The sequence below is a fragment of the Zootoca vivipara genome, chromosome 12, assembly GCF_965207765.1.
Source record: "Zootoca vivipara chromosome 12, rZooViv2.hap1.1, whole genome shotgun sequence".
NCBI classification, from domain to species: domain Eukaryota; kingdom Metazoa; phylum Chordata; class Lepidosauria; order Squamata; family Lacertidae; genus Zootoca; species Zootoca vivipara.
The window spans coordinates 4,439,213-4,453,106 of NC_142595.1; the positions used below are offsets into that span (position 1 = coordinate 4,439,213).

General features: G+C 45.2%; 1 protein-coding gene across 1 annotated transcript in view; it reads left to right on the forward strand.

Moving 5' to 3' along the window:
- Positions 1-1,555: 1,555 nt before the first annotated feature.
- AHRR (aryl hydrocarbon receptor repressor) overlaps positions 1,556-13,894 on the forward strand; it is a 48,389-nt gene continuing 36,050 nt past the window's right edge. The window contains exons 1-3 of the mRNA XM_060282067.2: positions 1,556-1,873; positions 9,601-9,666; positions 10,349-10,530. Coding sequence (XP_060138050.2) covers positions 9,605-9,666; positions 10,349-10,530 — 244 coding nt within the window. The 5' untranslated portion in view covers positions 1,556-1,873; positions 9,601-9,604. The remainder of the gene's footprint in view (positions 1,874-9,600; positions 9,667-10,348; positions 10,531-13,894) is intronic.

The following is a 13,894-nucleotide window of genomic DNA, read 5'->3' on the forward strand; positions in this document are numbered from 1 at the left end:
GTTCTTCATTGTAAACTTTACAACGACCTTCGTCAACAATTCCTGGACCGGCTCTGCATCCCCAGAAGGAGACCAGAGCGGGAAATCTTACAATTCCTATTGTTGGGGAAGGACCAGGTGCTCACCAAGACGGTGGCTCATTATCTTCATTTGCTATTTTCTCGTCGGTATATTCTGCAGTCGTCTGAATTATTAGAAGCCCCAATGTCGTGAAAGCGGATAGCGGAATACTCCCTTCTCTCTCTTAACACAGCGTTTGCCACAGTGATAGTTTTAATCTGTTATTATTTTGTCTGCGTGTTTGTTTGATGCCAATAAAGGTTTTACTTACTTACTTACTATATGGGGGAGTTGGACAGTTGTAAATGACTTTGGGTTGCCTTGGGCAAGATAAAATAATGGTTGTTGTTGGTATCCATCTGTCTACAGAGACAATGGAGTGCACCTTTGGTGGTGAAGTCAAACCGCAGGAGAATCATAGCACCAGCTGTGGCTGCAGAAACCAGTAACCTGCAACTGCTACTTCCTGCATTGTTTTTGCTGCCTTAGCAGCACTGAAGCGACTTCCTTGGGACACAAGTCTGGGCAGTGTGTATGGAGGTCATGAGCTGCCCCAGACTTTGGCACCAGCTTGGCTGCAGGAGTTGTCAGAAGGAGGTACAGTGGAACCTCAGTTTATGAACACCTCGGTTTACGAATTTTCGGTTTACGAACGCCGCAGACCCATCCGGAACGGATTAATCCACTTTCCATTACTTTCAATGGGAAAGTTCGCTTCAGTTTATGAATGCTTCAGTTTATGAACAGACTTCCGGAACCAATTGTGTTCATAAACCGAGGTACCACTGTATACAAGGCGCTGTCCAACTTAATTTAATGAATAATAATGTTATAGTGATAGAGTATTTTGAATGAATAAAATCGATTCCAAAATAAGTGCCTGCATGATTACAGTCCTTTCCAGGGGTCCCCAAACTAAGGCCCGGCGGCCGGATGCGGCCCAATCGCCTTCTAAATCTGGCCCATGGACGGTCCGGGAATCAGCATGTTTTTACATGAGTAGAATGTGTTCTTTTATAATGCATCTCTGGGTTATTTGTGGGGCCTGCCTGGTGTTTTTACATGAGTGGAATGTCTCCTTTTATTTAAAATGCATCTCTGAGTTATTTGTGGGGCATAGGAATTCGTTCATATATTTTTTTTCAAAATATAGTCCGGCCCCCCACAAGATCTGGGGGACAGTGGACCGGCCCCCTGCTGAAAAAGATTGCTGGTCCTTTCCATGGCTGTGTGTATGGCGGAATAAAGAGTGGCCGTTGCTCACGGTGGGGTGGCGGCGCAGGGCGGGCAGTTTCGCTTGCAGGCAGAAAGGTCCCCGCTTCATCTCCAGGAAAAGGGCTCGGGAATGTTCCCCGCTGCCGGCGGTCAGAGGAGCGGAGGAGACCAAGCTCTCCATCGGGATGTGCTGCTGCTGCCCTGGCGGGTCTTGCTCTCGCCGCCTCCTGGCCGGGCCGGCCCGATCCCAAGCCAAACGGACCAGTCCCGTGGCCGAGCCCTGCCTGGGTCGGCGGCTCTGCGCGCGCCTCGCGCTTCCCAGCGCCTCGGGCGGCGGAGTCCGGCTCTTGCGCGCCCTCCGATGCCGCCTGCGCGTCGCAGCAGCGGGAGGGACAACATCGCGTGCGAAGCAGCCGCGCTGATCGCAGGGAGAGGCTCCGCTTGCCCTCCCGCTCCTGCACGCCGCCGGCCCCGCCAGGCGCTACAGCAGCAGGGGAAGCGGCGGCGGCTGCGAAAGCTCCGGCTCCAGCCTCGGCTTCCCAGTCCCGCGGAGGAGCGCGCGGAGGGGAGACGGGCATCGCCAGGGCTGCCAAGTGCGGTGAGTCTCGAAGGAGCTTGAAGAAGGGCTCGGGATTCCCAGAGGGGACGAGGAATCCCCTGCGGAATATTCCCAAGGGTGCAAGAGGCCAGGCGGGGGAGGGGGGCGCGCACCGCGCTCAAGGGGGAACATGTGCGCGCGCGTCTCCCTTCCCTTCAGTTGTTGGCACTGCAACAGCTTTGCTAACCCGGAGCGGTTTGTTGTTGTTTTTTGAAGCCTACTTTCTTGGGCAGGTGTCTCTGGACGATAGAAAGCAAACGCAGGCTTCTGCAGCTCAGCAAGCAGGAGTGGGCTCAGTGGACGCTTTGCCCTCCACCCATTGCTGTTTGTCGAGAAGAGCTCCTGTGTCCCTGTTGCTGAATGGACAACTTTTCCCAAGAGTTACTTATGCGCACTTATTAGTTATTACCTGGGAGCAAGTTCCTCCGATCTTAGTAGGACCGATGAACTTTTAGTAGGGTTGAGTGGCGGGTGCAGCAATGCTGCTGCAGTGATGGCAAACGGGTAGAAGTGGCGGAGGACTCCTTTCTGCGCAGTTCCTGCGAGGTGCAGGATCCTCCCTGGGTCTCTCGTATCTGGCAACCCGATCTGCTACTGTACTAGCAGGATTTGAGTTGCAGTAGAGTTCACCCTTCAAAAAACCTTTGCCTCCCCCAACAAACTAAAAATATTTGTTAACTGGAATTTCAGATGATAAAATAGGACTTGTTTCCCAGTCCGTCTTATTTTAAATCGGCTTGTTTCTGGGTAAACATGGATAGTGCTGGAAGAGCTAGACACAGTTGTAATATTTGTTTCAAAACATATTTATATTGGTAAAGTTTATACTTATTTGGAACCTGCTTTTAATGCTAGTTTGGGAACATGAAGCATGTAACTGACACACCTGAGCTTCGGAACAAGGCTTCTAAACTGCAAAACACCACTCGTTTTAGAAATCAATAGTTAGCAGCTATGATTCTTTGCTTATGTGTCACATTGCCTTTTTGAATGTTTCTTTTACTCTCCTCCTTGTGTGCTCTCTCTTTCGCTCTAGTCTAGTGAGTATGTGAAAACCCTTACAGATTCTTTTTCGGGCCATGGCCCAAAAAGATTGAGAGAAGAGAAAATGTCTTTATAGGATGCTCCCTGCTATTTGCACAACTTTATTAAAAAATATATATATATGGTGCAACAGCCTGAGTAGGTGACTTTCAAGAGGGGGGGGGGTGTAAGCTAGTAAAAGTTTGTTAGTGCAAATAAAGAGTGTTGCATTCTGATTCTAAGTTGTTCCTTCCGCTTCAAAATGAGACGAAACTATTTATATGGAACTCAGGATGCTAGCCAGGTAAATGTTCTCCATATTTACTCAGAAGTAAATCCCACAGTATCTGAGCCAGGGGCGAAACCACCCGGGTCACAGACCCAGTTTGGCACACACACCCCCTGCACATTTGTGCACACACACGCACAGACTGGGAGCCTCAATGGCATCCCTCTGGAAGCTTCATCCAGTGCAAAAAGCCTGGCTACACCCCCACCCCCCACCCTGCACTGTCATAGCTATGGCTCTGCCTGAGCACAAAGTTGCAGTTATATTTACCTAATCCAGTTAAGTTTTGCTGTTTGTTTGTTTGTTTACACCAGGGGTCAGCAAACTTTTTCAGCAGGGGGCCGGTCCACTGTCCCTCAGACCTTGTGGGGGGCCAGACTATATTTTGAAAAAAAATTATGAACAAATTCCTATGCCCCACAAATAACCCAGAGATGCATTTTAAATAAAAGCACACATTCTACTCATTTTAAATAAAAGCACACATTCTACTCATGGAAAAACATGCTGATTCCTGGACCGTCTGGAATCAGATTGAGAATCGGATTGAGAAGGATTGAGAATCAGATTGAGAATCGGATTGAGAAGGCGATTGGGCCGGATCCAGCCCCTGGGCCTTAGTTTGCCTACCCATGGTTTACACTGTGCCCATCCAGTGCCAGCTCTTGGCCAATAGAGGCATTGCTGGTCTCCTCCGACCCTTGTTCCCGTGTACCCCACCCCACCCCACCCGGTTCCTGATGTAGACCCCCTTCTTTCCTGGTGGGGAAGGAGGCATTTGGTGGTTTGCCTCAGGTACCAAAATGGGTTGGTCCTGGTTTTCAAAGCATGAAACGCCCAAAATTAGGCTGATCCTGGTTATCAAAGCATGAAACGCCCATAGTGGATATAGGCAATTCTCCCATGGAGGCATCAGGATCCGTCAGTGGCAGCTCGGAATCTAGAGTACCCCAGATTGCGTCCCTTTGGGGTGGGGGTTTACCCACTCCAGAACAGTCTACCTACTTCCTGGACCCAGGGCTACAGCCCACGAATGCTCTCCATCCTACGAGAATTTAGCCTTCATTTAGAACCACACATAGGAATTCCTCAAGTTTGCTGACTTCCGTGGGTCTGGAACAGATTCCTTAAATACTTTATTAATAAATTAATTTTAAACAATTTTAGTTATAATTCTATATGAGTGCTTTTATTAGCAGACAGAATTAAATTAAGACCTTCTTTGGAGGTCTTTAAGCAGAGGCTTGACAGTCATATGTCAAGAATGCTTTGATGGTGTTTCCTGCTTGGCAGGGGGTTGGACTGGATGGCCCTTGTGGTCTCTTCCAACTCTAGGATTCTATGAAATCCAAGTACACTTAACTGTCAGTCAGGCTCTTAGACAATTGACGGACCTTTTAAACTGTTAGCTAAGTGAACTCATATACTTCAATGAGCTAATTTTAAGCTAACTTGGAAGCTGTGTAAGATTTCTCTTGAGTAAATAGTGTAAGCCTTTTGAAAATTGCCTAAAACATTTTTCTTCTAATGAGATGGACACAACTAAGTATGCAGCAGTGCCTTTCAACACTCACCCTACAGAAAATTCCAATTGAAATATGATTAAAATGAAGTCACCAATTAATATTGTCAGTGAAAGTAGTCCATTATCTTTTACTGTGGTTTCCAAACTTCCAATCTTCAGGGAGTTCTAATCACATTGATTTTGTGCTGGAACCCTTCTGCTTTGTAAAAATTCTGAGGTGTGATGTAAAGAGTCACTTTTTTCTAGATGACCTTCTTATTGATCGTTCTGGTCTGTTTCTGGGGAGGTTAGACAATGGTCTCTCTACTGGGTGTTACCCTCCCCTTTCTAGTGCACTGGCCTGATGGTGTCCTTATCACAAAACCTGATCTTTGGGGGAAGTAGGTCTGTTGTTGCGCGATCAACCTTATTTGTGGATCCGAAAGTTGCCAGTATGTAATTGAATCCCACCCAAAAAGAGATGACAGTCCAGTTTGTGTGTGATGCAAAGGCAGGCCTGCTGGGTCTGCTTGAGAGTGTACCTTAGACAGAAAGCTGTCTTATAGTGGATCAGAACTTTGGTCCATCTCGCTCAGCATTGACTGGCAGTGGCTCCCCAGGGCTTCAGGCAAGAGTCACTCCCTGCCCTTCCTGGAGATGCCGGGGATCTAACCTGGGACCTTCTGCCCTCAAAGCAGATGTTCTCCCACTGAGCCAGGGCCCCTTCCCTGGAAAGAGCACCTCCCACATTCAATTGGGGCTGTGCCTTAAGAGAGGAAGTTCAGCAATGGCAGGCAAACTGTTTTCCAGACAAGTTACTGATACGGCATTTTTGCTGGGCGGAAGGCTTCTTCATTTTACTGTACAATACTTCTTACAAGTGATGTCATTGTGTAATTATGTTTATTTGGTGGCTTTCGGCACCAGGATTGCAGTTGCACAAATCTTCCAGAAAAAAGAGAGGAAATACTTGCACTTAAAAATGAGAATAGGGATTAATTTCTGAGTTACATTTTTGTGCACGCTGTTCCATACTTATATGTATTTGTGAGTGCATTTTTATCCCAATTGCCACACCTGCTTTCTAGCATGTTTCTGGACAGAAAACAAACATACACTCAAAAATAAAATACTGTATTGGGATGGCTGCTCAAAATGTCAAAATACAGAATATGTTGGTCTTTGTACGTAGGTATAGAGGTCAGCTGGCTTACAAAAATATAACGTGGACACTAGGCTTAAGTTTTGTGCTTGAAGGAGTGTGCACGATATTAAAAATGTTAAAATACAAAAACAATATAATTTTTAATTGTAATGCCATCTCATTCCTCCCCACCCAACACTTCTTGATGGTGTGGCATAGTTAGGTTTTTTTCCACGACCATTATGCTTAAAGAGTCTTTCACATTTCCTGAATCTGTAATTTCAGTGGTAAAAGCTACAGTTGGTCAGAATTTAATGTCACTGGGCTGTGAACTGGTGATGACTGACCAAGAATGAGATCTTGGGGCCGTAGTGGATAGCTTGATGACCATAGTGACCCAGTGTGCAGCTGCTGAAATACTACATGGCAATTCAAGTCTTGTCATCGTCAAGGATGACAAATTAGGGTAATTTGCCCTGGGAAATTTTCAGTTTGCATCAGAAAATAATTTTCTGGTGCCTTGGACAGTGATCTAATTTAGCATGTTTATTTTACTTGTTTTTAGCCAACAAAGCTAAACACTTCAAAACTTGCTTAATACTTATTCGTGATTGACATCCGTTCATCATTCCTAATGAAATGAACAGTTTTCTATGGAAAAATGAAGCACTGGAAAATTTCCCACATGGCCGGAACCTATTTTCTCACACTAAATTTATTGACTGTTAAGATCTTCCTCCAAAGTACTGCCTCAATTTCCCCACCCTCAGCTGTCCCCCTGGGTAGCCTCATCTGGTATTGAACCTGGATTATTTTTGGTGTAAACTTTTCTTATTTCACCCAAGCCACCTGAAACAGGAGTTTCCTTACAAGATTAAGAACCTTGATTATATTAGATTTCGAGATCCTGTGAGATCCAAGAGGCTGATCAGTTAAGAAATTTGCCCTCCAACTCATGGAGGGCTGGGGGGGGGGGGAATGTCAAAGAAGATGATGGGCTGGAGTGAGAATCTTCCTTCAAAGGATTTTCACTGCATATAAAAACAGGATTCCTAAATAGGGCTTGTATCTCTATATGCTCCTATTTCTTGCTTTTATTTGATTTAGAATGCTTTTAGTGTTGCTTTTTTAAAAAAAACAGTAGGCACCCCCACTCCTTGGAACAGCTTCCTTTTTATAGTTTCCAGAGTTTCTGACTTGCGTCCAAAGAAGCATACACTGGATTTCATCCTTGTCCTGCAATGCTACCCATAATTATCAGGAAATGATTCCCACTGAATTCAGCAGGGCTTGTTTCCGATTATATGTTAAAAGAATGTGAAGTGGGGGTGCCTAACATCAAGCCGCATGCGACTCTTAATCTCAGGGTTGTGGGTTCGAGCCCCATGTTGGGCAAAAGAGTCCAGCATTGCAGTGGGTTGGACTAGATGACCCTTGTGCTCCCTTCCAACTCCACAATTCTGTGATTGGTACTTCCCAGACAGAATAACAGAAGCTAGGGATGAAGAAAGTGTGATATATATGATGATAACTTAGAAAACCGAAGTGGTAAAAGGAGGAAGTTGTGTTTGGCAGAACAATAGAATGTATATAGTAACAGTAATAGAAATGTAATGGATGAATTGTTTTATTGATGATCTTTTTTGTTTTCTTTTCTGTATATTGCAATTTTGTGTCTGAGAAAACAATAAAAAATTATCTTTTTAAAAAAAGAATAACAGAAGCTGAAGGTCAAGTGTTGAACAGACATTTTAGGAGTTTGATTTGGCATAAAGAAATAAATTGGGAAGACATAATGGACCATCACTCCACACAGCATTGGAAGTCTGATATAAATTAAAAAATAAGTTAAGCCCAGGATTGACCTCAACTTGCTATATCCATCCCATGCTTTCAGTCTCTGTAATTTCCACCAGGATTTTACATACCCAGTCTCAAAAAATAACTGGCGCTGATTTAATATCTTTCGATGTTCTGGATTTAGTGGAATAAATCCTATTTCCACTGGTATCAGCACAGAAGTCCTTAATTACAATGGTCAGGGAGCAACAAACAAACCCAACAGCATCCCCTCACAGCTTTGCTGTTGCCGAACCCAGGGGCGGAGGAAGGGGGGCGGTGGGGGGGATCTACCTGGGTGTCTTCGCTGAAGGGGGTGACATTTGGTGTGCCACCCGCCACTCCCGAGGCTACCCCGAGTCGTCGGGGGAAGATGCGCCGCTTTGCCAGCGGCATTCATAGAATCATAGAAACATAGAGTTGGAAGAGACCACAAGGGCCATCCAGTCCAACCCCCTGCCAAGCAGGAAACACCATCAAAGCATTCTTGACATATGCCTGTCAAGCCTCTGCTTAAAGACCTCCAAAGAAGGAGACTCCACCACACTCCTTGGTAGCAAATTCCACTGCCGAACAGCTCTTACTGTCAGGAAGTTCTTCCTAATGTTTAGGAAGTTTGAATCCATTGCTCCGTGTCCGCTTCTCTGGAGCAGCAGAAAACAACCTTTCTCCCTCCTCCACATGACATCCTTTTATATATTTGAACATGGCTATCATATCACCCCTTAACCTTCTCTTCTCCAGGCTAAACATACCCAGCTCCCTAAGCCGTTCCTCATAAGGCATCGTTTCCAGGCCTTTGATCATTTGGGTTGCCCTTCCCTTCCCCCTTTGTTTTGACAGCTTGGGAGGCTTGGGCGGGCAGGGCGCTGAATGTCCACCATCGGCGGCTCACTCTGCCCCTGTGGGTGGCTCGTTCCGCCCCTGGCTGCAGAGCGCACGTGCCACTCCGTGCACCCAAGTGGCTATCCCGCCCCTGGGAGGGCGCCCTCCGTTTCCTGCCCCCATCGGGAGCGCGCCCACCCCACGGGCATATGTTCCGCTGCTGGTCAAACCAGGAAGCCCCTGAAGCAACACCCGTCCAGTGGGGCTGGACCTCAGTGGCTCTGAAGTCCCAGTCTCAGAACAAGGAGAGCTTCTTCCACATTCTGTCTTACCTTGGAGGCAGTGGAAGATGGTTGTAAATCCATGGGAGGTGATGTTGTTGATGTTTTTTATTGAATCTATGTGTTGTTTATTGAATTAATATTTATTGAGTTAATTAATGTTTAATAAATTATTGTATTTTAATACTTCTGTTGGAAGCCGCCCAGAGTGGCTGGGGAAACCAAGCCAGATGGGCGGGGTATAAATAATAAATATTATTATTATTATATTATATTATTATACTGCCCTATACCCAGGGGTCTCAGGGCAGTTCACAGAATAAATTCAAGATATAAAACCACAATATACCTAATAAAAATGAAAACAACAACCCAATAGCACCCCAAAAAAACAAAAACACACGTTTTAAAATGTGATTGACCCAATCTGACCCAATTTTCCTCCCAACAGTTTCCTGCTCTCTGGGTATCTCCCTTTTTAAAACCATTTTTAACTTACCAAATGTATGGTCTCTTTCTATGCTAGGAGAAGAGAGGAACTTTGGAAATAAAGCATGGAAATATAGGCTGTTAGACACTTAATAGCATTTTCTCAGATTTTGGATGATACTGAGAGCAAAACTTTATGCTTTATTTTTTTAAAAAAACCATTCTATACAGGATAAATATTTGATATGAATGTTATGTACGGTATTAAATTAGGAAACCGGCTAACACCAGTTAGCAACTTAATTAGCAATTTGCTTCTTTATAACTGCATATCTTAGGAAGAGCGTTGATTTAACTGAATGTAAAAGGATATGTTTTCATCTTCCATCCTAGGACAATGATTCCACCAGGAGAATGCCTGTATGCTGGGAGGAAAAGGCGTAAACCCATCCAGAAACAGTTAAGTATTTATCCCATCTAGTCTATTTATTCTATATTGTTTTCACAATAAGCCTTTGGCATAAGACTTACCTTTATTTATTTTATTTAACCCATTTATATTGCTCCCTTACTCCAACAAGCTCATGATGCCAAGCAGCTCTCTTTCTTCCCTGCTGTCTCTCATAAGAACCCGGCGAGTTCTATCCAGAAACAATGAAGGGCCCAAATATTTGGACATATTCGTGGCCTAAATATGTTCCTCTTCCATAAAATCATAGAATTGTAGAAAGTTGGGTCCACAAGGATCATCTAGTCCAGGGGTAGGAAACCTAAGGCCTGGGGGCCAGAACCGGCCCAATCGTCTTCTAAATCTGTCCCGCGGGTGGTCTAGGAATCAGCGTGTTTTTCCATGAGAAGAATGAAATATAGCCATAGCCAAATTTGCCCCCTATAACATTTTAGGGCAAATAGTTATTCCAAAACTTCATTTTAGCTGCAGCAAAAGAAGAGGTATTTGCACCTACTGTACTTAGTTCTTATCTGACAGTTTTAGCTGGGTTGACCAGTCCTGATCTCTAGTTTAATAGAGGAGGCCATCATTTTCTTCTGTTTCGGTATTACTGTTTCAGATACTGGCAACTGTCATTGTCGGTGAGCTTAAGACGATGGGTTTTTTATAGCACATTTTCTCCACGAACAGGAGGCCCGCGCATGGGAATGGGAAGTCTAATCCTTCAAAGAGACACAGAGATCGCTTGAACGCTGAGTTAGATCACCTGGCCAGTCTCCTGCCTTTCCCACCGGACATAATAGCTAAACTGGACAAACTCTCCGTCTTGCGTCTCAGCGTCAGTTACCTTCGAGTCAAAAGCTTCTTTCAAGGTAAGGCTTCAAGTTGTCATAATATTTTCTTGGTGTCTGAGGGAATATCGCACAAGTTCTCAGAGACCATGTCTACCCAGACCTCTACCAGGAAGAGTGGAGCTGCTCCCTGATGCTAGTGATGTGTGCTTGTTTACGTATTTGGAGCATTTGCTGTGACACCCCCAGAAATGGGATGCCCAGGCCTTACATGCTTTGCCTACCCTTCGCTCAGCCGGATGTTGGCTGCCTTGCCCTCTGACCTGTCCATCACCCTACCAGCTATCCTGGGCCGTAGCTTCCAGTGTCATGGAGGAATTATTTGCATAGAGTGTGTTTAATACCACTAGTTACAGGTAGGTAGCCGTGTTGGTCTGCCGTAGTCAAAACCATAGCTGCCAAGTACCCCGTTTCCCCCGCGAAACCCCTGTGTTTTCATACCGTTTCCCAGCGGTCCCCCGTATCACTTCGTCTCCCGTTATTCTCCCTTATATTCTCCTGCCAGTGGCCATTTCCCCCCCTGCTTTGCCCATCTATGGGCACCAAAACTGGCCGGCGCCGAAAGTCACGTCTACGCATGTCCGGAAGTGCGTAGACGCGATTTTTCTTAGACCACAAACTTGACATGAGTCAGCAGTGTGATGCAGCAGCTAAAAAAGCCAATGCAATTCTGGGCTGCATCAATAGGAGTATAGCATCTAGATCAAGGGAAGTAATAGTACCACTGTATTCTGCTCTGGTCAGACCTCACCTGGAAAACTGTGTCCAGTTCTGGGCACCACAGTTCAAGAAGGATACTGATAAGCTGGAACGTGTCCAGAAGAGGGCAACCAAAATGGTCAAAGGCCTGGAAACGATGCCTTATGAGGAACGGCTTAGGGAGCTGGGTATGTTTAGCCTGGAGAAGAGAAGGTTAAGGGGTGATATGATAACCATGTTCAAATATATAAAAGGATGTCATATAGAGGAGGGAGAAAGGTTGTTTTCTGCTGCTCCAGAGAAGCGGACACGGAGCAACAGATTCAAACTACAAGAAAGAAAATTCCACCTAAACATTAGGAAGAACTTCCTGACAGTAAGAGCTGTTCGGCAGTGGAATTTGCTGCCAAGGAGTGTGGTGGAGTCTCCTTCTTTGGGGGTCTTTAAGCAGAGGCTTGACAGCCATCTGTCAGGAATGCTTTGATGGTGTTTCCTGCTTGGCAGGGGGCTGGACTGGATGACCCTTGTGGTCTCTTCCAACTCTATGATTCTATGATTTCCGGTGTCGGGCGGCGACCATTTTTTATGCCCATAGATGGGCAAAGCGACACCGGAAGTTGCGTCTATGCAACTTCCAGTGTCATGTGGCTGCCGGTCCCGGATTCTGCAGTCCAGGACTTGGCAGGTACGGTCAAAACAAAATAAAAAAAATCCTTCCAGTAGCACCTTAGAGACCAACTAAGTTTGTCATTGGTATGAGCTTTCATGTGCATGTATCTGAAGAATTGCGCATGCACACGAAAGCTCATACCAATGACAAACTTAGTTGGTCTCTAAGCTGCTACTGGGAGGAATTTTTTTAATTTTAATGCGACTGAATTCATACTTCTTATTAGATGTGCATACCATTGCATTGTGCAAGGCTAGCTGCATCTGAACAATTAAATCTTGGTTAAATAAGTAGGTAATAAGCCATGATATGCGTGACTACAGGCTCTCGCGTGCTGCAAACAAGGCTGCAGTTAACTTCCTGCCGCATCGGAATTGGGGAACAATGATGAATAGCTTTCAAACAAGCCCAAAGTATGAAACCATGGTTTAAAGTTTGCCTCTCAATCTTCGCTTGTTTAGAAGACATTAACCACAGTTTCTGGTTCAGACATAACAGGAAGTTATGGTTACTGAGGTTTCCTGGCTTGCTTTGCCACTTGCACGAAAGGAAGAGCAAAGGGACTGCAGGCCGCTCATGTATACGGTATTTCATATTATTATGGTGAGATTTGATAATCTGTGGCTGCTGAAGAACAACGTGCACAACTACAACTGGGCAGCGTGGACAGAGGGATTGTCATGCCCTGTACTAAAAGGTTCCTGTAAAGATCGCACTGCTTTGACATGAATGTGAAGTGCTTTGAACACTGGGAAGTGCTATATATGTTTGTGTCCTCTTATTAAAATTTATAAGTGAGAGAGCTTGATAATGTGAGCCACAACCTGCGGTATGGACAGTGTGTGTGTGTGTGTGTGTGTGTGTGTGTGTTTGAAGAAGCACAGTACACACACAGGTTTGCTTGGTTTTTATATTCATATTCACATTTCTTTTCTTTTTTTCATATTCACATTTCTCAGTTGCTTTTTGAGAACTTTCAGACAAAAGTGCCTTGCAATCTGTTGCAAAATTATATCGGAAAATAAGATAACCGGAATTAAAATTAAAAAAACCTCACAATTAACTAATACAGCTGCTTAAAAACCAAATTTAAAAATCGCATTGCAAACAAAACAAGCAGTGGCATGTACACATGCACACATCCTAGGAGTAGGCCAATTAGGACAGCTGTCCTCAGGGCCGGCCCACCCATGAGGAAAGGGGAGGCAACTTCCTCAGGCATCAGGAGCCACAATGGCTGCAGCGTGCTCCTCAGAGGTTGGAACTGCCGCCTCCTCAGCCTCTCCCATCCAGTGCCACCACTTGGCAAATAGGAGCCACTACTGGTCTCCTCCCACCCTTGTTCCCCATGTAGAGCTTTATTCCTCCTTTGTTTCTGATGCAGATGTTCACTCACACCTTCTTCCCTGGCAGGAGGGCACCATTTTGAGGTTCACCTCAGGTGCCAAATTGTCTTGGGCTGGCCCTGGGTATCCTACCTAGACCAAAGGCTTTGTAGAGTTACACAGTTCTTGTCAGATAGTGATGAATCAACAGCCATGGAGCTAGGTCAGCCTTTCTTAAACCTGGGTCCCCAGATGTTGTTAGACTACAACCCCTATAATCTCTGACCACTGGTCCTGGTAGCTAGGGATGATGGGAGTTGTAGTCCAACCTAGTTAACATGACCAGAGTAAGGAAAAATGGCAGGGGATGGGATAGTTGGGGGAGAAGCATTAGGTGAAATTAATTGGGAAGGTCCTGGACAATTATGTGATTGATGGTAATCAGACTAAACGTCTGATTATCAAAGCACTCTGAGATAAAAACCTCAAATGCTCTGATCAAAGCCGTTTTCTGCTGTCTGCGCCTGGGGGCTTAGTCAGGGGCTAAAACAAGGTGGTGAGTTGAGAAACCAACATCTCACCCAAACACTATGTAAGAACCCTTTGTGAGTATAAGGTCTGCACCCTCTCTTTCTTAAACATTTTTGGGAGAATAAAAAATATAGCTTAGACATATTTCTTTGTCTGCATC